The sequence below is a fragment of the Procambarus clarkii genome, chromosome 49, assembly GCF_040958095.1.
Source record: "Procambarus clarkii isolate CNS0578487 chromosome 49, FALCON_Pclarkii_2.0, whole genome shotgun sequence".
NCBI classification, from domain to species: domain Eukaryota; kingdom Metazoa; phylum Arthropoda; class Malacostraca; order Decapoda; family Cambaridae; genus Procambarus; species Procambarus clarkii.
Window position 1 is genome coordinate 21,882,611 of NC_091198.1, and position 22,664 is coordinate 21,905,274.

The 22,664-nt window shown below is 43.8% G+C and overlaps 1 protein-coding gene across 2 annotated transcripts in view; it reads left to right on the top strand.

Annotated features, from left to right (window-relative positions):
* The window catches only part of LOC123763138 (uncharacterized), a 180,599-nt gene extending 160,195 nt beyond the window's left edge, over window positions 1-20,404 (top strand). For both annotated transcript variants that reach the window (XM_069303133.1, XM_069303134.1), the window contains 3 exons: window positions 10,326-10,473; window positions 12,163-12,332; window positions 18,073-20,404. In XM_069303133.1, the coding sequence (XP_069159234.1) occupies window positions 10,326-10,473; window positions 12,163-12,332; window positions 18,073-20,356 (2,602 nt within the window). In that variant the 3' untranslated portion in view covers window positions 20,357-20,404. The remainder of the gene's footprint in view (window positions 1-10,325; window positions 10,474-12,162; window positions 12,333-18,072) is intronic.
* The last annotated feature ends 2,260 nt before the right edge of the window (window positions 20,405-22,664 follow it).

Sequence of the window (22,664 nt, forward strand, 5' to 3'; positions counted from 1 at the left end):
CCGGGCACAGATACCATAGGTGAGATATGGATACACGAGCGAATGATAAAGAGTTGCCAAGGCAGGGCGAGGAACGTAGTAACTAATTTTGGAGAGAGAGCCTAATGTTTGAGACACATGTGTACACACACACACACCTGTTGAAAGGCCTTTGTCTGTGAAATGAGACACATGTACACACACACACACACACACCTGTTGAAAGGCCTTTGTCTGTGAAATGAGACACATGTGTACACACACACACACCTGTTGAAAGACCTTTGTCTGTGAAATGAGATATTTCCAAAATTGACACACAGGCTATATTTCACAGTTTACTAAAAAGAATACGCTATGTGTATTTTGTATAACAATTTTGGGTCTCCGATTGAGAAAGGAGGATCAGGAGAATTAAGGAAGAGAGGCATCAAGGTAGAGAAAATGTGAAGGTTTGTGTTTGGTGAAAACATGTCTGTGTTTACATACTGTATATTGTATATAGTTTACATATTGTATATTGTATATAGTTTACATACTGTATATGGCATATTCTTAATGGCAATATGAGACACGGGGGGGGGGGGAACCATTCACCTTTTATACTGTAATAACTCTTCTTAACATTCCTGCAAACTGATTTTAATGTTCAGCTGTGAATTTTTTTAAATATTTAGATTCAAATGATACCTTACAGAGCATACAGTGATGAGAGGGATGCAGTGATTGATGAGAAGGGTGCAGTGATTGATGAGAGGGATGCAGTGATTGATGAGAGGGATGCAGTGATTGATGAGAGGGGATGCAGTGATTGATGAAAGAGATTCAGTGTATGGTTGATGAGAGGGATTTAGATTTATGATTCTGGCACGAATCTTCTCGATATTTCTTAAGGTTTTCTTCACTGAAGCAGGAAGTTGAAAAATGAACTCTCCAAAGTTCATTTTTACTTTTCTATTGGGTCTGACGCCTAGTGATGCGTTTCGTAAGGTCTCTCCTTACATTCTCAAAGACAAACACTACCGTGTCTTCCCCGGTAGTGTTTGATAAGGTAGTGTGTGAACTGTGCCTGCCGCAGGCCACGTGTGGTGGTGGAGGAGGTGCCGGTATGAGAGCAACTCTTCCATAGTGTGTGGGGTTATGCAAGCGGCGGCCTCTCACCCTTGGCGCCCTTGGCGACACGACGTGTTTTAGGGCCCCTGATATCTGCTCCCATCTCCCAGTCTTATCTCCTGGTGCTCCGACATGTTATCGTCATCGGCGATAATCTTCATTAGATTGGGAGGGGGAAGGGGGGGGGGGGGAATGAGGTACAGTGTGTTACCTTGTGATGATATCGGGGCTCAATGTCCCCGCGGTCCGGTCCTCGACCAGGCCTCCTGGTTGTTGGACTGGTCAACCAGATTGTTTGGATGCGGCTGCTCGCAGCCTGACGTATGAGTCACAGTCTGGTTGATCAGGTATCCTTTGGAGGTGTTTGTCAAGTTCTCTCTTGAACACTGTGAGGGGTCGGCCAGTTATGTCCCTTATGTGTAGTGGAAGCGTGTTGAACAGTCTCGGGCCTCTGATGTTGATAGTTCTCTCTTGAACACTGTGAGGGGTCGGCCAGTTATGTCCCTTATGTGTAGTGGAAGCGTGTTGAACAGTCTCGGGCCTCTGATGTTGATAGTTCTCTCTCAGAGTACCTGTTGCACCTCTGCTCTTCACCGGGGGTATTCTGCACATCCTGCCATGCCTCCTGGTCTCATGTGCTGGGAGGGGGTTGTGTCAGTATACCTCCCCCCCCCCGTTACTGGCTTCGCGTAGTACCTACCTAGGTACCTCGCCTAGTACCTCCCTAGGTAACTCGCCTAGTACCTACCTAGGTAACTCGCCTAGTACCTCCCTAGGTAACTCGCCTAGTACCTACCTAGGTAACTCACCTAGGTACCTCGCCTAGTACCTGGCAATCCCTTCACCCAGCAGATTCGGTGGTGCTTCCAGTGTGTGTGTTCAAGGGTGGAGTGTTCTCGTGTTACTTGTGGTCCGTTGTGGATTAGAAAATATCGAGCAATTACCATAAGAACGATGGAGCCAGCGTCGTCACCACCTGCGGCCAGCTGGTCCCCCACCACCTGCGGCCAGCTGGTCACCCACCACCTGCGGCCAGCTGGTCACCCACCACCTGCGGCCAGCTGGTCCCCCACCACCTGCGGCCAGCTGGTCACCCACCACCTGCGGCCAGCTGGTCCCCCACCACCTGCGGCCAGCTGGTCCCCCGCCACCTGCGGCCAGCTGGTCCCCCGCCACCTGCGGCCAGCTGGTCCCCCGCCACCTGCGGCCAGCTGGTCCCCCGCCACCTGCGGCCAGCTGGTCCCCCGCCACCTGCGGCCAGCTGGTCCCCCGCCACCTGCGGCCAGCTGGTCCCCCGCCACCTGCGGCCAGCTGGTCCCCCGCCACCTGCGGCCAGCTGGTCCCCCGCCACCTGCGGCCAGCTGGTCCCCCGCCACCTGCGGTCAGCTGGTCCCCCACCACCTGTCCCCCATCCCCCTCCTCCAGGATGGCAGCAGGTGGGAGGCCGGTCCCCTCCTCCAGGATGGCAGCAGGTGGGAGGCCGGTCCCCTCCTCCAGGATGGCAGCAGGTGGGTGGCCGGTCCCCTCCTCCAGGATGGCAGCAGGTGGGAGGCCGGTCCACCTCCAGGATGGCAGCAGGTGGGTGGCCGGTCCCCTCCAGGATGGCAGCAGGTGGGAGGCCGGTCCTTCAGGATGGCAGCAGGTGGGAGGCCGGTCCTCCAGGATGGCAGCAGGTGGGAGGCCAGTCCTCCAGGATGGCAGCAGGTGGGAGGCCAGTCCTCCAGGATGGCAGCAGGTGGGAGGCCAGTCCTCCAGGATGGCAGCAGGTGGGAGGCCAGTCCTCCAGGATGGCAGCAGGTGGGAGGCCGGTCCCCACCTCCAGGATGGCAGCAGGTGGGAGGCCGGTCCACCTCCAGGATGGCAGCAGGTGGGAGGCCAGTCCTCCAGGATGGCAGCAGGTGGGAGGCCAGTCCTCCAGGATGGCAGCAGGTGGGAGGCCAGTCCTCCAGGATGGCAGCAGGTGGGAGGCCAGTCCTCCAGGATGGCAGCAGGTGGGAGGCCAGTCCTCCAGGATGGCAGCAGGTGGGAGGCCAATCCTCCAGGATGGCAGCAGGTGGGAGGCCAGTCCTCCAGGATGGCAGCAGGTGGGAGGCCAGTCCTCCAGGATGGCAGCAGGTGGGAGGCCAGTCCTGCAGGATGGCAGCAGGTGGGAGGCCAGTCCTCCAGGATGGCAGCAGGTGGGAGGCCAGTCCTCCAGGATGGCAGCAGGTGGGAGGCCAGTCCTCCAGGATGGCAGCAGGTGGGAGGCCAGTCCTCCAGGATAGCAGCAGCTGGGTGGCCAGTCCTCCAGGATGGCAGCAGGTGGGTGGCCAACCTCAACCCAAAACTCCAGGGACAAGTGGCCACCTCCGCCAGCAGTTCCCTCTGGCCGCAGGTGCGGTACTGGTGCCTGACTCCTGCGGTAACCGGCCATAGTTAAGGGCCCAGAGCGTACTCGGACCTGTGCCACGGGTACAGTCACGCGCTGCACAACTGGCAACCTTTGGAGTCGTTGCAGAATTTAAGATGAATCATGATGCAATGTCCTAGATATCAATGTTGAGATTTCTTCATCTTAGTTAAAAGGTTATGGGCGCTTGCAAGGAGAGGGTTTGTAGGCCTAGTGATCTGTTATTAGCGGCTTACAGCTGACCTATATATGTGTCATATACAGACACTAGTAGCCTATATGTGTCATATACAGATACTAGCAGCCTATATATGTGTCATGTGGGAACATTAGCAACTTGACACCTATAACATGTTATCATACATACAGATTCGAGAACTGCCATTGAAACCTTGCAACAAGAACACATACGTGATAACATCCATCTGATCATAAATGTCATATCAGTAATGCAAACACTCAAACGTCAAGGCCGTCGGGTACTTATCAACTGGGTGCCAAGTCATGTGGGAATAATAGGAAATGACATTGCAGACGAAGCTGCAAAACATGCAACTGCGAGAAGAAATGTAGACATTTCCATACCACAGAGTCTATCACAGATTAAGAAATTAGAAACAGAACAATGCAAAAGATGTACATTGACCACAACACAGCAGTTGCAACATAAGGATCTGCGGGTTGGTACAAGAATTCAACCAACTGCGAACCACTTAGTTTGATGAAACGGAGCAATAGAGCAACAGAAGTACACTTACCCCGCATCAGGCTTGGATATCCATGTGCATGGGAAATAGGCTTACAGGTTCCAGAAGATGAGAGGAAATGTCAACACTGTGGAGAAATGCCCGACAGACCACTAGAACATTATATAATACCGTGCAGTTACAAACTCATTAAGATTTCAACTAAGATTCAACAGAGCAGAAGTTGTTGTTAAACACACTGGGCATAATCTTACTGAAGCGACCATGCGAGTCATAAATACCCACACTCCGCCCAAGTAAAACAAACAAGAAACAAGTAACACTTAGAGGGCCAGCCATAGGCTTGTGGCCCGCGCAGGAATATTCCGAACAAAAAATAGCAACGCCTGTATATGTATCATCTGGGCACAGTAGCAGCCTGTATATGTATCATCTGGGCACACTAGCAGCCTATATATGTATCATCTGGGCACAGTAGCACTATATATGTATCATCTGGGCACAGTAGCAGCCTATATATGTATCATCTGGGCACAGTAGCAGCCTATATATGTATCATCTGGGCACAGTAGCACTATATATGTATCATCTGGGCACACTAGCAGCCTATATATGTATCATCTGGGCACACTAGCAGCCTATATATGTATCATTGGGCACACTAGCAGCCTGTATATGTATCATCTGGGCACAGTAGCAGCCTATATATGTATCATCTGGGCACAGTAGCAGCCTATATATGTATCATCTGGGCACAGTAGCAGCCTATATATGTATCATCTGGGCACAGTAGCAGCCTATATATGTATCATCTGGGCACAGTAGCAGCCTATATATGTATCATCTGGGCACACTAGCAGCCTGTATATGTATTGTATCATCTGGGCACAGTAGCAGCCTATATATGTATCATCTGGGCACAGTAGCAGCCTATAACATAAAGCTGATGCATGTTTCGCAGCCGCTTAAAGATACAGTAGTAGTAAAGAATGCTGATATTAGGTCAATCAAAGGTTAGTTTTACCGTGTTAATATTCAGCTTTAAGCTCGCTGCTGCTGTCCACAACTAGACCAGTGTCCCCGGTCACTATCATGAGTTGATGGAAGGAAACAGTTTCCACCCAGCTTTCCATTCTCCCTTAGAATGGAATTCTGACGTCTTTTTAAGAGCTCGCTAAGTGTTCGCTAAGAGCTCGCTAAGTACCCTAAGTGGTCGCTGCACACAAGGTTGGTTTGGTGTTGGCCCCAAGACCTATTAACCGCGGAGTTATTAAAGGTACTACACGACCCTACTGACCAATGAAGACTACAATGAACACTCGCTATATACACCAAGAACTAGGCTACACCTTTCGCTGTATATATATACATGTTGATATCATCAGTTGGCTTGATATGATACTGGGTTTTAGGCCTGTCAAATGCCGGAGGCTTATTAAATAAATATTAAATAATCATTTTAACGCAAGAGTTAGTGAAAGGCCAGATGCGGGTGGTGGTAAGGGAGGCTGCAGATAGCGTGCTAGGGGGGGACGTGCGCTTGAGCTGGGTTGGGTTTAAACGAAGCCTGAATAGTCCTGAACTTTGTCCGGGAGTAGCGTAAACTGCGTAAACCCCGAGAAGCGGGAGGGATACCTCTAGGAGGGGGGTTATATATACATCACTGAGCTGACGAAATTGGTTTGGTGTTGGGCTTAAGACCTATATCAGCCTCTGGAGGGTTATTAAAGCCACCAACATGACCTGCTGACCAAGCAGCAGGTATACTACGAATAAAGTCAACTGTCAGTGTATATACACCGAGAGGAGAGGAGAGTACAGCTGGCAAGTGCTGCGACGCTTGCCAGCCTAGCAACGTAGAAATGTGCGGGTTAGATGCGCGCGCTGCATGCTGATCACAGCATGCTGATCACAGCATGCTGATCACAGCATGCTGATCACAGCATGCTGATCACAGCATACTGATCACAGCATACTGATCACAGCATACTATTTTCAGCCTCCTGCCATGTTGACATTACTTTGCCCAACGCCACATCCTTCAAATATGTAACTCTTTTTTTTCTTAGTTACATTAAACAATAAAAAAACAGTCTTATGGTTCGTTTCAGTTGTTTCACAACGCAAGTAGTACGAATAAGTTGGTGAATCTGCTGCGTTTTTTTTTTTTTTACAGATTCTATAAGAAAAATTCTCATTGGGTAACAAACATCATTATTTTATATGTAAGAGGTGACCTGGTGGACATAGATCATATTAGGTAACACCTGGAATTCTGTAGAAGCTCCAGGCTTGGGTTTGTGTAGAAGCTCCAGGCTTGGGCTTGTGTAGAAGCTCCAGGCTTGGGCTTGTGTAGAAGCTCCAGGCTTGGGCTTGTGTAGAAGCTCCAGGCTTGGGCTTGTGTAGAAGCTCCAGGCTTGGGCTTGTGTAGAAGCTCCAGGCTTGGGCTTGTGTAGAAGCTCCAGGCTTGGGCTTGTGTAGAAGCTCCAGGCTTGGGCTTGTGTAGAAGCTCCAGGCTTGGGCTTGTGTAGAAGCTCCAGGCTTGGGCTTGTGTAGAAGCTCCAGGCTTGGGCTTGTGTAGAAGCTCCAGGCTTGGGCTTGTGTAGAAGCTCCAGGCTTGGGCTTGTGTAGAAGCTCCAGGCTTGGGCTTGTGTAGAAGCTCCAGGCTTGGGCTTGTGTAGAAGCTCCAGGCTTGGGCTTGTGTAGAAGCTCCAGGCTTGGGCTTGTGTAGAAGCTCCAGGCTTGGGCGGGTGTAGAAGCTCCAGACTAGGGCTTTTGTAGAGGCTTCAAGGTTGGGCAGGTGTAGAAGCTCGAGGCTTCCACATTCACCACCCTTCCCTTGTCACTGCTGATGATACCACTTTCTACCACAAACAACATTCGCGGTTTCCATTACGTTCTTTACATTCGTCTAAGCATATTCTTCTCGTACCATCATAAGTTCCAGATACATTTTGTCCTGATTACCTGTGAGCCACTAACACTATGAGGACAGGAAGCTGGCGGCTTGTCGAAGGCCCCCCCCCCCCAATTTGCCTTGATGATCTTTTTCCAGGTGGATTTTAAAACCTAACAGTTTTGGCCTTTACGGGTTCGGCGGGTAGGCGGTTCCATGCGTTTATAACCCTGTGGGTGGAAAAACATCTCCTGTTCACAGTCTTACATTGTGGCTTGTTGAGCTTGAAACCGTTGCTCCTTGTTCGTGTTACATCTGATCTTTTGAAGAAATTGTCTGGATCAACATCTTCCAAATTGTTCACTATTTTAAAAGTTTCAATAAGATCCTCCCTGTCATGTTTGGTCTGTAGTGTTGTTAGCCCTGTGGCCCTCAACCGTTCCTGATAGGAGAGATGACTTCGCTCTGGAATGACTTTTGTTGCCCGGTGGTGCACTTTCTCCAGAGCAGCTATATCCTTTTGAAGATGTGGTCTCCATACTTGAATACAGTAATCCAAATGTATGCACCAGAGATTTATAAAGCTAAATCATTATCTTGTTTTCCGTAAAGTCAAAGGTACGCTTGATTACTGCAAGTGTTTGATTAGGTTTTTGAACTGCTGCTCGTACCTGTTGTGCAACTTTTAGTGAATAGTGGATTTTGACTCAAGGTCCTTTTCTTCATCAATCTGCTCTAAATGTAATGTTATTAATTTGGTAGCTGTGGCGTGGGTTGCTACGCCCCACATTCAAGGTCTTGCACTTGTCGATGTTAAAAAACATTTGCCAGTCTTGTGCCCATTTGTAGTCAGAATACCAGAAGTGTGGTCTAAGATCACATTTTCCCACTCTTTGTATACTGTGTCGACCTACCCACCTAGTTACAAATGAATAAATAGCATTTTAATGGGGCAATAAATCAAATCTTTTTCCGTCCCCGCAGGCTGTTAAGTGTCCAGAAATGTGACTTTTACAACAGAACTCATAGCCTAGTACAGAAAAAGACGAGCCAAGATTAATTTTGTATACGTTTGAAATCTCATAATTTGGTGTGTTTATATCTTGTGATCTTAACAGTGTGGTGCTTCAAGTGCTGGGGGCCAGATTCAGGAAGAAGTTACGCAAACACTTACGAACCTGTACATCTTTTCTCAATATTTGGCAGCTTTATTTACAATTATTAAACAGTTAATGAGCTCCGAAGCACCAGAAAGCTGTTTATAACAATAACAACAGTTGATTGGCAAGTTTTCATGCTTGTAAACTGTTTAATAAATGTAACCAAAGGCATCAAAGATTGAGGAAAGATGTACACGTTCGTAAGTGCTTGGGGTAACTGCTTCGTGAATCTGGCCCCAGGACACCAGAGGGAAGCAAGGTTGCCATTTCCCAGGCCAGATGAGGAGGTACTGGAGAGAGAGAGGCCAGTGAGACAGTAGTTGTGCTTGTGGCCACCACACTTACACTCTTTATTTACAAAGGCTACACGGCCGCTTACAATAATAATAAGAATAATATTTTTTTAAGTTAGCAAAAGTCCATACATACATTGGATACACAAATATTGTATAATTCATCGGTACATTGGAGCACACCTGGAGCACACCTGGATCATACTTGGAGCACACCTGGAGCATACTTGGAGCATACTTGGAGCACACCTGGAGCATACCTGGAGCACACCTGGAGCATACCTGGAGCATACCTGGAGCACACCTGGAGCATACCTGGAGCATACCTGGAGCACACCTGGAGCATACTTGGAACATACCTGGAGCATACCTGGAGCACACCTGGAGCACACCTAGAGCATACTTGGAGCACACCTGGAGCACACCTGGATCATACTTGGAGCACACCTGGAGCATACCTGGATCATACTTGGAGCACATCTGGAGCACACCTGGAGCACACCTAGAGCATACCTGGATCATATTTGGAGCACATCTGGAGCACACCTGGAGCACACCTAGAGCATACTTGGAGCACACCTGGATCATACTTGGAGCACACCTGGATCATACTTGGAGCACACCTGGAGCATACTTGGAGCACACCTGGAGAACACTTGGAGCATACTTGGAGCACACCTGGAGCACACCTGGAGCATACCTGGAGCACACCTGGAGCATACCTGGAGCATACTTGGAGCACACCTGGAGCATACTTGAAGCATACTTGGAGCACACCTGGAGCATACTTGAAGCACACCTGAAGCATACCTGGAGCATACCTGGAGCACACCTGGAGCACATCTGGAACACACCTGGAGCACACACCTGGAGCACACACCTGGAGCACACCTGGAGCATACCTGGAGCATACTTGGAGCACACCTGGAGCACACCTGGAGCACACTTGGAGCATACTTGGAGCACACCTGGAGCACACCTGGAGCTCACCTGGAGCACACCTGGAGCACACCTGGAACACACCTGGAGCATACTTGGCGCACACCTGGAGCATACTTGGAGCACACCTGGAGCACACCTGGAGCACACCTGGAGCACACCTGGAGCACACCTGGAGCTCACCTGGAGCACACCTGGAGCATACTTGGAGCACACCTGGAGCACCAGACGCTGGGACTGGGGTCGTACTGGAGCTCAGGACGTTGTGACTGGGGTCGTACTGGAGCTCAGGACGTTGTGACTGGGGTCGTACTGGAGCTCAGGACGTTGTGACTGGGGTCGTACTGGAGCACCAGGCGCTGGGGCTGGGGTCGTACTGGAGCTCTGGACGCTGGGACTGGGGTCGTACTGGAGCACCAGACACTGGGACTCGGGTCGTACTGGAGCACCAGACGCTGGGACTGGGGTCGTACTGGAGCACCAGACGCTGGGACTGGGGTCGTACTGGAGCACCAGACGCTGGGACTGGGGTCGTACTGGAGCACCAGACGCTGGGACTGGGGGTCGTACTGGAGCACCGGACGCTGTGACTGGGGTCGTACTGGAGCACCAGACGCTGGGACTGGGGGTCGTACTGGAGCACCGGACGCTGGTAATGGCTGAAATGTGAATCTGGAGCTGCGAATTTCGGTACTGGAGTCGTACTTGTTCAAGAAATATATACATATGTTTAGTTATTTTAAGTATGATGGTTGGCCTGGCTGATCTTTCTCTAACATGGTCACGAGTGTGGCCGAGAGCTTTGTGCTCATTATGCATATTGTTAACAAAGTTGTTTCTTCCCCACAGAGGCCAGGAAAACAGTGAGATAGGCATGGCCAGTGGCGGCGGCAATGGCAGCGGCACTGTCAAGATGGCCGTGGTACCCCGCAACCCTCCAGCGGCTGTGCCCACCAGCGCTGACACGCCTTCCAGGAAGCCTGTACGGCTGTGTCAGGTTAGTGACGTGTACTGGCTCAGTGTTATCTGCCAGGCTCAGTGCTAGCTGCCAGGCTCAGTGCTCTCTGCCAGGCTCAGTGCTCTCTGCCAGGCTCAGTGCTCTCTGCCAAGCTCAGTGCTATCTGCCAGGCTTGTGCTATCTGCCAGGCTTGTGCTAGCTGCCAGGCTCAGTGCTATCTGCCAGGCTTGTGCCATCTGCCAGGCTCAGTGCTATCTGCCAGGCTCAGTGCTATCTGCCAGACTAGTGTTATCTGCCAGGCTCAGTGCTATCTGCCAGGCTTGTGCTATCTGCCAGGCTCAGTGCTATCTGCCAGGCTACTGTTATCTACCAGGCTAGTGTTATCTACCAGGAGTCTGACATCTACCAGTTTAGAGTCACCTACCAAGTTAGTTCCATCTGCCAGACTGGAATGTGTTCAATAATGATCATTATAGACATATATACAGTATTATCAGAAATCCACAAGGGCCTTGATGAGAGTTCGAACCTACGCATGGGATATTCCCAGGTGCGCCTTAGTCAGTTTGATATATCACGCTATTGTGATTTCTGTGTACAATATTATCTATTGATCATCATGTTCACAAATGAACAGGTTGAATTTAGCATACTACTCTGGCCAGTGAATTAGGGGAAGCCCCACTTGTATTCTACTGTATACAGGAGATACCTTTAAATACACTTTGTATACAGTCCATTATACATATACAAAGGGAGAGTAAAGCCCAAATGACTCATTATGGTGAGTTAAAATGACCAAACCACTCATTATGGTGAGTTCAAATGACCAAACCACTCATTATGGTGAGTTCAAATGACCAAACCACTCAATATGGTGAGTTAAAATGACCAAACCACTCATTATGGTGAGTTCAAATGACCAAACCACTCATTATGGTGAGTTCAAATGACCAAACCACTCATTATGGTGAGTTAAAATGACCAAACCACTCATTATGGTGAGTTAAAATGACCAAACAACTCATTATGGTGAGTTAAAATGACCAAACCACTCATTATGGTGAGTTAAAATGACCAAACAACTCATTATGGTGAGTTAAAATGACCAAACCACTCATTATGGTGAGTAAAAAATGACCAAACCACTCATTATGGTGAGTTAAAATGACCAAACCACTCATTATGGTGAGTAAAAAATGACCAAACCACTCATTATGGTGAGTTAAAATGACCAAACCACTCGTCAAAAAATGAACCAAAAAAAATGTAGGTTCTTGTGGTGTGTGGTTCGGGCATCCTGTCCTCAGCCACGTTATTGAGTCTCGTCGTCTGCATATGGTCGCTTCAAATCTTACAAGCTTTGATATCTTGTAAGAATATACATCTACAATTAAATCACAAAAGCACAATATATCTACGAGACATGATTGAAGCAGTATGATGGACTCAAAGCATCATTGTCCCTGAACTCTCAGGCACTGGTTGAGAGGCATTTAGCTCATCATGGTCCATATGGTAGTACCTGCCCTGAGATCAAACCCCACGTGCCTAAACACCTTTATATATATATATATATATATATATATATATATATATATATATATATATATATATATATATATATATATGGGGCTTCGTGCATTAAGTTTATAATGTATAAACCAAATTTGCACTTTAAGTGTGTTTCTCATTGAGCATTTAATTGTATTATTTATTGTTCTGCAGGTGTGTGGAGACATTGCTAAATCTCTGCACTTCGGGGGGCTGTCGTGCGACTCTTGCAAGGCCTTTTTCCGACGGTCAGTTCAAAATGATGCCTACAAGCACTTCCGCTGTGGAGGCGACCAGAAGTGTGCTATTTCTATTGCGTCAAGGAAATTTTGCAAATATTGCAGGTTTGTTCTTTCATACTGTACTGGGAATTTGGTATACTGTATAATTTTAAAACACTTTCTTATTGGTAGTTTGCTGCCTTTTTTCAATATTAATTACTAGCTGTTCCCGGCCACGCGTTGCTGTGGCTCAGCATCCTTCCCACTTTCTCTCAGTCCTCTCCACCATTCCCCCCTCCCCCATCCCCTCTTCCTCCCCACCATTCTCCCCCCCCCCTCCCCCGGCCCTTTGTCCTCCCTACCATCCCTCACTCCACCGTCCCCTTGTCCTAACCATTCTCCACTCCACCCTCCCCTCGTCCTCCGCACCATCTCCTACTCCCCTCGTCCTCCCTGCCATTCCCCCTCCACTCGTTCTTCCCACCATCCCCCACTCTCCTGTCCCCTCATTCCCACCATCCCAAACTCCTCTATCCCATCGTCCTCCCCACCATTATCCCCTTCCCTGTCCCCTCGTCCTCCCCACCATCACCCCCTCCCCTGTCCCCTTGTCCTCCCCACCATCCCCCACTCTCGTCCCCTCATCATCCCCACCATTCCCCACTCCCTCATCCGATGCATTCCCAAATGATCTGATGTTCCCAACAGAAAATTGGGAACATCAAATGATCTGATGTTATCATCACTGAAATATAAGAGAAAGTTAAAAAACGAAATGAAAAACAATGAAAAAATAAATAAAATAAATTATACTCATGAAATGAACAGTATGGTAAACAACACAGCTAAATTCCAGAGCAATGTCACACAAAATAATTAAATCAATATGAAAATATATCAAAATCTATGAAAATTAAATTTATCAATGCAATTGGAAACATTGAAATGGAATTGTAACACATTTAGTATAGCGTGTGTTGCTATTACATGCAACAGATGATGCTGTTTTTCAAAAAAAGCTTGTTTTTACGTGTCACAGGTGTGGCATCTATATAGTAGGTATACGAAAACACACACCTATTTGAATGGAACGTTGTATCAATATTTCAAAGCAATCGGTGTAGAAATTCCAGAGATTACAGTGTGTGTTACTCTTACCTCCAACAGATGGCGCTGTTTTCAAAACGGCATGTTTTTTTCCTGTCATAGGTAAGGCATGTATATAGTAAGTATATAAGAACACGCATCTATTCGAATGCAACTTTGTGTCAAAATTTCACAGTAATCGGTAAAGAGGTTTCGAAGATTTCCCTCACATGAAAAACACAGTTTTCCAAAAAAATGCATGTTTTTTTCTCGTCACAGACGTGACATCTATATAATATGTATATAAAAACCCACTCGGATGTGAATGAAACAATGTGTGAAAATTTCAAAGCAGTCGGTGAAGAATTTTCGGAGATGAGCGATTTTGAACAAACGAACATTTACATTTTTATTTATATAAACTAGCTGTACCCGCCACGCGTTGCTGTGGCCCAGTCTGGTTAAATGGAAAAGAAAGAAAAGAGAAAGCGCACATTTCAAATATGTTTAATTTCACAATGCTTGTGGGTATACAATATGTTTTGTTCCATTGTCTGTGGAGATATAGAGATTGTCTACTTTGCCGACTCGTGAACACGCATCATATAATTGTCCCTGTGACAAGCATTCTGTGTCTAGATATAAACTGCACACTTCTAAAGATTGGCCCTGAGCTTTGTTGATGGTGATTGCAAACGCCAATCGAATTGGAAATTACAATATCATAAGTTGAAACGGCATATCTGTTGGAATCATAGGAATGCAAGGAATGAAGACATCTTCACCTTTGAAAGGTCCTGTCAAGATTGTCGCTTCTACGACGTTGCTGATTAATTTTTTTACTGCAAGGTGCATGGCGTTGCAAAGATTTAGTTGATTGATATTTCGCAACATGATAATTGGCACGCAGATTTTCAATTGCCATACGTGTGATGGTATCCCTGGCAGATCGAGTGAATTAAAAAATTGTGTTGGATAACTAACCGCTTCATCTGCTTTCTCAACAGTGTCGATGGACTTGTATCGAGGAATTACAGGTAATGTTTGCCTAAAATCTCCTGCAAGCAATATTAATACGTTCCCAAATGGTCTGATATTTCCACTCAAATTTTGCAATGATTGATCAAGTGCCTCGAGCGATTTTTTGTGGGCCATTGTGCATTCATCCCAAACAATAAGTTTACATTTCTACAATACTTTTCCCATGCCGGATGCTTTGGAAATGTTGCACGTGGGAGTTTCAATGAATTGCATGTTCAATGGCAATTTCAAAGCCGAAGTAGCAGTTCTTCCACCTGGTAACAATGTCGCAGCTATTCCGGACGATGCAAGAGCTAAGGTTATGCCATTTTGGGATCAAAATGCTGCCAGAATCAATCTAATTAGGAAGGATTTACAATTCCTCCTGGCACATCTAAGAAGATTTCTCCTAACCCGTTATTGACAGTTTGAATTATTTGATTGTAAATGCCTTTTTGCTCAAGCGTTTGCTTAGGAATATTTGATTACACATACAACAACAGATCACTCATGTTGTAATTATGTCCACGACGAAATTCTACATCGAATGAAGCAGCAGCAGATCGATTTAGTGATGGCATTTCCAATTGATTTAGAACTTAGTTCGCAATTTTTTTTATTATTATTATTTTCTACCACAGACGTGGCCACACATTTACAATGCTAACCAGCATATATACATTTTCTTCTGTCCTCCATGGACAGGGTTAAAGATGTGTTAAACATATAGTTCAGGGATTTATTGCACAATCAACCACAGAAGGTGATTCTGTGCTTTTAAAATACTAAGCGCTGTGAAATCCATGTTCGTATTTGAATTTTCCTTCATATTCGACGGATATAGCGGTTAACGTTGTAGCCGGTGGATTCATAGCTGTTTGTTGTACATTTCCAGCCGTGAAATAAACGTGTTGTCCATTTTCTTGTTTTCAAAACCAAAACAAAAAATACTAACGAAATATTTCAATTCAAATGCAGATCAATCGACACAGCTCAATTTCGCCACCAATTGCACTGAAAAATAAGAACAGTTATAAAAACGAAATGAAAACAATGAAAAAAGAAACAAATAAGCTGTACCCACGACATGAACGGTATGGTAAACAACACAGCTCAATTCCAATGCAACGTCACACAAAATAATTAAATAAAAATAAAAATAAATAAAAATCTATGAAAATTCAATTTATCAATGCAATCAGAAACATTGAAATTGGATCATAACCTATTTTGTATATCGTGTGTTGCTCTTGCGTGCAACAGATGGCGCTGTTTTTCAAAAAACGCATGTTTTTACCTGTCACAGGTGTGGCATCTAAATAGTAGGTATATAAAAACACGCACGTATTTGAAAGGAACGTTGTGTCAAAATTTCAAAGCAATCGGTGAAGAACTTTCGGAGATTACAGCGTGTATTGCTCTTACGTCGTGCAGATGACGCTGTTTTTCAAAAAAAGCATGTTTTTCCTGTCACAGGTGAGGCATGTATATAGTAGGTATGTAAAAACACTTGCCTATTCGAATGCAATGTTGCATAAAAATTTCAAAGCAATCAGTAAAGAGGTTTCAAAGATTTCCCTCACATGAAAACCCCCCGAAAAACACAGCTTTTCAAAAAAAGCAGTTTTTTTCCCATCACAGATGTGACATCTATATAGTATGTACTGTATATAAAAACCCGCTCGGATGCGAAGGGAACGTTGTGTGAAAATTTGAAGGCAATCGATGAAGAACTTTTGGAGATTAGCGATTTTGAACAAACGAACATTTCCATTTTTATTTATATAGATCGGCTTCACTTGAAATATGACTATAAATGCTTCACATATGAATTGCATTGTTAAGTTGTCTCCTTTATCTAATTTCAGATTGTAATATTTTTAATTATGGCTGAACTACTGTATACAGTTTTCACCTTTATATTCTGCAAAGTAGCTTTAATTGTTGATTACCAATAAGATTTTCTTGCAACTTGCTATTGGCAAGTCAAAAGCTGTCCTAGGGGTTGTGGCTCAAACCACCCAGGGACAATATGATCATATTCGGCATTGGATGACTTCCATCTCGATCGAGTACTGTACAGGAACTTTTTCAAAATGTACTCTGTCGCCTTAGTAGGACACGGAGCTTGTATAGAGCAAAGATCCATCACGCAACTGAGGCAAACCACTTGCTATAATACACAAAAATGTCACAAAACACTCAAGCTTCCTCCATAAGATGTTTTGCAGCACTGAGTCGTCAAACAACCTTCTAAAAAGAAGTGAAACACTGTCACTCAGCTATCCTAGCCACTACCAGGTGGTGACCCTACCAAATAAAGGGTTAAAGGGAGGAGGGAGCTCATCTTATCCCTTCTTCGTATGGCTTGTGTTATTGTCCCAGACTAAATCTAAGGACTTCCTTATCTGCACTTTGCATTTTTATTCTACCCTGTGTTTGAAGTCAGCTCTTGGGTCAGGTTTAGAGGATGGCCCATCTTCCTTATTGGGAGCAGAGGGTGTCTGATCTGAGGATAAATTTGGGGGCCTCTTGGTTTATTTTTTCCCTTCTTGAGTGTTGGTGACTGGGTCAAATTGGACCTATCTCTAGGGCAGAGAGATTGTTTACCCTCTATCCCAGTTTGAGTGTAAGGCTTCCTCAGGTCCTCGTTAGGCAGCATTTTGTGTTTCTGTTGGATGGGCCAGACATATCCATTTTGCAAATGCATTCTCTTGCCTTCTAATCAAGCATGGTGGAATTTGTTGTTATTATATCTTTTGCGAAGTAGGGAGCACACATCTGATCTAGACCTGTCTTACAGATGATCAGAGTTTGGCTCCTCTGCTACTTCCTAGTTATGGTATTAGGTTCCTGCCTCCTCATAGGCAAGTGATGTATCTTTTATCATTAGTCGGTCCTGGGCTGGAAGGAGGTTTTCCATTTTAAATGTTTAGTATCTGGAGAAGCTCCAGAGTTCCTGAACAGGGTCCTGTATGCTCCTGCTCTCTTTGGTTTTAGATTCTGCTTGCACAGTTTCCCAACCACTTCACTAGATGTTTTAGTTGAAGACTATTTTGCCCATTTCTGTGGATTAAGGGAGGGGGGGACAACAAAACAAATTGCAGTGAATACTTGTCCTTCTGATGCTCAAAGTTGCTTAGAGCTTAGTCAGGTTCACTGGTAAGGAGAGCTACCGAGCTTCCTCTCGTAAAGAGGCTCGACATTTTACTCGACACTCTGACTGCATTTAGTTTTTTTTATAGTAGGATACTGGTGCAGATGATTTTTTATCCTTGTTAGAAGGCATAAAGCTTTCCCTCCCCAGAGCTCATCTTGAGCATTACCTCCCATTGACTAATTTCATAAACGTTTATTAAATCAATCTATTCTATCTATCAGTGTTTTATTTTCTTAACCTTTCCCTTGCACTACTCTATCCTGTATATAGTATTACCAAATTTATTATTTATTTTAAAATTAGTTCTTCATTTCCATATTTCACAACATGCTCTGTGAAAATATGAAAACAAAAATCTTGCAATATATTTTTCTGTTTACATTATGTCCTTTGTCAGACCCTTTCGTTGTCTATAATAACTTTTCTTCATTTATTGTGAATATTATTGCATAAATCTTAATATATAGTATCTTAATATATAGTAAGATAACAAACTGCTAATTTTGGCACCTGCATATTTTTGGCACTAATCATAATTTGTTTACAAGGATATGATTTTATGTAAAATAATCTGATTTGCCTTTTAATTCTCAATAGATTTGCCAAATGTGAGAGCATTGGAATGACCAAGTCCTGGGTGATGAGTGAAGATGAACGCCTGCAGCTGATGAAGACAAGACTCACGAAGAGGATGATGTATCAGCAAGGGGGCTCTAGTAGTGTAGGAAGTAGTGGCAGTGGAGGTGGAAGAAGTGAAAGTGGTGGTGGTGGTGGTGGTGGTGGTGGTGGACGGGGATCTTCCTCTGACTCTTATTCTCCAAATGAATGTTCTAAAGAGAGCTCAGCATACTCCAATAGTTCCTCCTCAAAAAATTTATCATCACGGTATAGTAGTAGTAGTAGCAGCTCATCACTGACATACCACTCACCAACTCAGCCTGTAGACTTGGGATCTACTGGCTCATCACCAAACAGTTCTCCATCTACCCCTGTATCTGGACCTCTCACACCAATACAGTACGGACCAATTCCTCCTCCCACAGTGCACCAAACATCTGAAATCATCCAACGCCATCACATCTCGCCCAAACAAGAGAGTCCTGTCAGAGAGCTGTGCAGAGGAATTAAAAGAGAAAGTGAAGAAGAAGTTATGCCAGTTGATCGTGTCTTTAATCCAGCATCACATTACTTGGACTCGGGTGAGGTTGAAATTTTGACACGTGTAATCAGTAACATAAAATTAGTTGACCAACAGTTGCCATACTGTACAGACAAACCAATGGAGGTAATGGCATCATACAAACGTTTTGCTGAGAGAATAACTCGGTTTCTTCGTCAGTTTCATGAGTTTACTTCACTCTCTCCACAAGCTCAGGGTCTGGCAATAAAGAAGAATATCACTGTTATTGCTCTTGTGTTTGGTTCAAGCTTCGTGAATGAGGAAACAGGCAACTACCACAATCTGCATAGTCCTTCTCAGCCTATGGTCACCAACTTGGATATGATCCAGAAATCACAATCTCCAGAGGTATTCAATAAATTCAAAGAAATACTTTGTTCTCTTGGTCAATTCAATATTGATTCAAGGATGGCATACCTCCTTGTTCTTATTATTGTCTTGGGTTATGAGGGTCAAGATGCTAACAAAGATATATACCAGAGAATCTTGCAGCATTACACATACTGGAAATTTGGAGACACATCTGGGAAAGCTCTCTATGATGGTCTTATGCATTCTCTTCAAGGCTTACGTCGCCATTCTGAACTTTTTGAAAGTATGGCATTGCGGCAAAAAACAGCATTAGGAGGTAATACAAATCACGTGCATCATCTTAATGAAAATACTGCGGCTCTTGCCATGGATGTAAAAAGTAAAGTGGAAGCCCTGACAGGTGAGCAGATAAGACAGATGCTGAATGGAATGGATATTGAACAGATGAAGCAAATGCTTCAAGGCAATGGCTTGGAACAAATGAAACAAATGTTGCAGACTATGGAATCTGAAGCTCCTCCAGCACATCTTACTCATGAAAGCAGCTCTCTTGTCCATTCCCCTCCACTCCCATGTCACTCTCCACAGAGTATGGTGCAGTCGCCCCATAGTATGTTACAGTCACCCCATTCCATGCTGCCATCACCACACAGCATTTTGCAATCACCGCAGAGCATGATGTCCCCACAAAGTATGATGGAGTCACCACATAGCATACTTCTACCCTCATCATCTCCTGGGATGCTGCAGTCTCCAAATCTGAGCCAATCTATTCACACTATGCTAGATATTTCTCATAGCATGAGCCATAGTCCAAATTCAACTGTAACTCATATCATTACATCCTCCAACAATCTACTTAATCATTATCAAGACATGAAACCACCAGGAACATTTATGAACTCTCCTCAGTCTTTAGAGATGTCTCAGAGTCCCATTGAAATATCCAGCCCATCCCCTCATGCTATGAACCTAGCCCCATCTCCGGCACCATACATCCCCAATCAAGAGAGCTACTTGCTGGACCAGCATCTACCAGAAACTCCGTATCCAGATCACCGTCAGTCTCCTTTAGATGAAGGTGCATATCTCAATGCACCTTTATATCCACAACCACCATATAGTCCAGCCCCTCTTAGTGACCATTATAACAGTGGCTTTCATGCACTTTTCTCTCCCCTTCCGTACAAAGAAGAAATTCAAAGCATTAGCAACAGTAGCACTGGTAGCAGTGGAGTCGGTGTGAGTCTAACTTCAAGCATAACGTCTCCAATCTCCTCGCTCTTAACGTCTCCAGCGCCATCCCATTCATCTCTTCACGAGTCAGAAAACAGCTTGTCGAACTACCACGAGCCTGACCATGGCAACTCGCTGGGAGCTGCTCCTTAACTCTTGGGCATTTAGAGAATTTCTTACTTGACCATTACATATATATATATACTGTATATATATGTTATATATATATAATATATATATATATATATATATATATATATATATATATATATATATATATATATATATATATATATATATATATATATATATATATATATAATATGTAGTGCAAGTGGGTTCGTGCTATATGTTACAGCTGTAGAGATCATTACTAGATAATGTTTATTGTTGTAGCTTTGAGCCAATGTGACATTTATCATAGTGACCATCTCGCATACTGCCCAAATCCTCGCTCTAGGAGTTTCATGTGTGCAAAATTCTTATTTTTGGCGTTGAAGCAAACTGGATATGATGCTTAATATTGCTGTAAAACATAGAAGTAGAAATTTGCATATAAAAGTTCCCAAGTGACAATGATTTGTACATCCAACTCCGGCCATAAACTAAACAACTGAAGTGTATTACAACATTGTGTACAGGTTTTTATGTGCTTGAAATTTTTTTGTTTATTCCCAATCTACCTATACTTGTCTCTACCTCACTCAACAGGTATCATGAATACAAAGTGTTAATATTCTGTTGATTTCTTGTTATCCATGTAACTATTTTGCAGTCAGTACATAAAACATGCTGAGCTTACTACTGCTGGGATATTTAGAATAGTCAAATTTCAGCTCGGCCACACACACACACACACACACACACATATACTACTGAGTTAACACATACGTACTTTTATAATATATAATACTGACGAGGTTGGACGAGAGGAAGTTGAAGAATTTGCCACATCTTGATAAACTTGTATTTTATGTGAGAGGATGTTGCTTGAAAGGAAATTTTTTCATTTCAGCAACTTTGTGCGATGACTTGTGTGAAACCTCTTTACAGTAAAACTCAGGTAATAGGGGCCACAGTGAACAAGCAGCAGCTTACTGGAATGTGGGTCCCATGTGAGTAAACAGTTACTGAACATAAATAACACTGTTTATAAATCGATTGATTTTTATGCTAATATTACAATTATTTATTATTTAAAAAGCTTTTGATAGGGAAGTTAATTGAACTAGCACAACAAGCTAGCGTTGTGAACTTGTTGCAGCGAAAAATAAATAATACATATACGATGTATACATTAATACTGTACGTTTCTTGAAGATAAAATTACTTGGAATTTGTAGCTTAAATATAAGCTTAAATTTGTAGCTTAAATCATTTTATATATATATATATATATATATATATATATATATATATATATATATATATATATATATATATATAAATATATATATATATATATAAATATATATATATATATATATATATATATATATATAATAATTATAGATAATTATATATATATAGATTATATATATATAATCCATTATAGATAATCTTATTTTTAATTTCTTCATATTCATTTTAGTATTATAGAAATTAACTCTGAAATTATAGTATACCTACACAGTACTCTCAAGTTAGTAAAGAAATGTACTATTGTATCTCTCACACACAGGCATCAATAGATACATATAATGTACAGCACTGTACATACATATCTGTATCCGAATATAAAATCACTTCCTTGAAGAGCATAATGGTACACCCCTTTTTTCATTATTGGTTCTTTCTCTCGGTTTTGCTAACGCTTGGCCTTTACCACCACTGGTAAGGTTGTGATGATTCATAGAATCTATGAAGAAAATGAGTGAGCATTTAAAGAAACTCTTATTGTTTATTTAAAGAAAATCTTATGGCTTGAGCATTTTTCTTCTATCACCCTATTATTATTTTTTAGATGATAGAATTAGAGCAGGTATTACAATAATTACAGGGGCATTTTACATACATGATCTTTGTTACAGTGGTCATTGCAGTTGGCTTATAGCTAGAAGGTCATAGTTTGACTCTAAATGTGGGATGAAACGAATGTGTGCATTTCCTTACTCCTATGCTTGTTTTCACCCTGCAACACACAAGTAGCGGGTAGGTAGGGACCTGCTGTGCGTTGCTTCCTGGGAAAAGTCAGATATTGGCCTACAGGGACCTCATAAGCCCAACAGGCTTCCTGTTTCCAACACTGGAACACTGTGACACCTATTACACAATTGGGCATGTTGATTATATGTGGAATTATTTGAAATATTATGATTTTTTATCAATTATTCTAAATCAACATACAAAGAAGTACATCTGGTGAGATTTTGTCTGGAATAATAGAGAAAACATATTTTTGGCCGTAAAATACATGAACTCAGTTTCGTGATTTTACTCAAAACATTTATTTCTTAGAAAA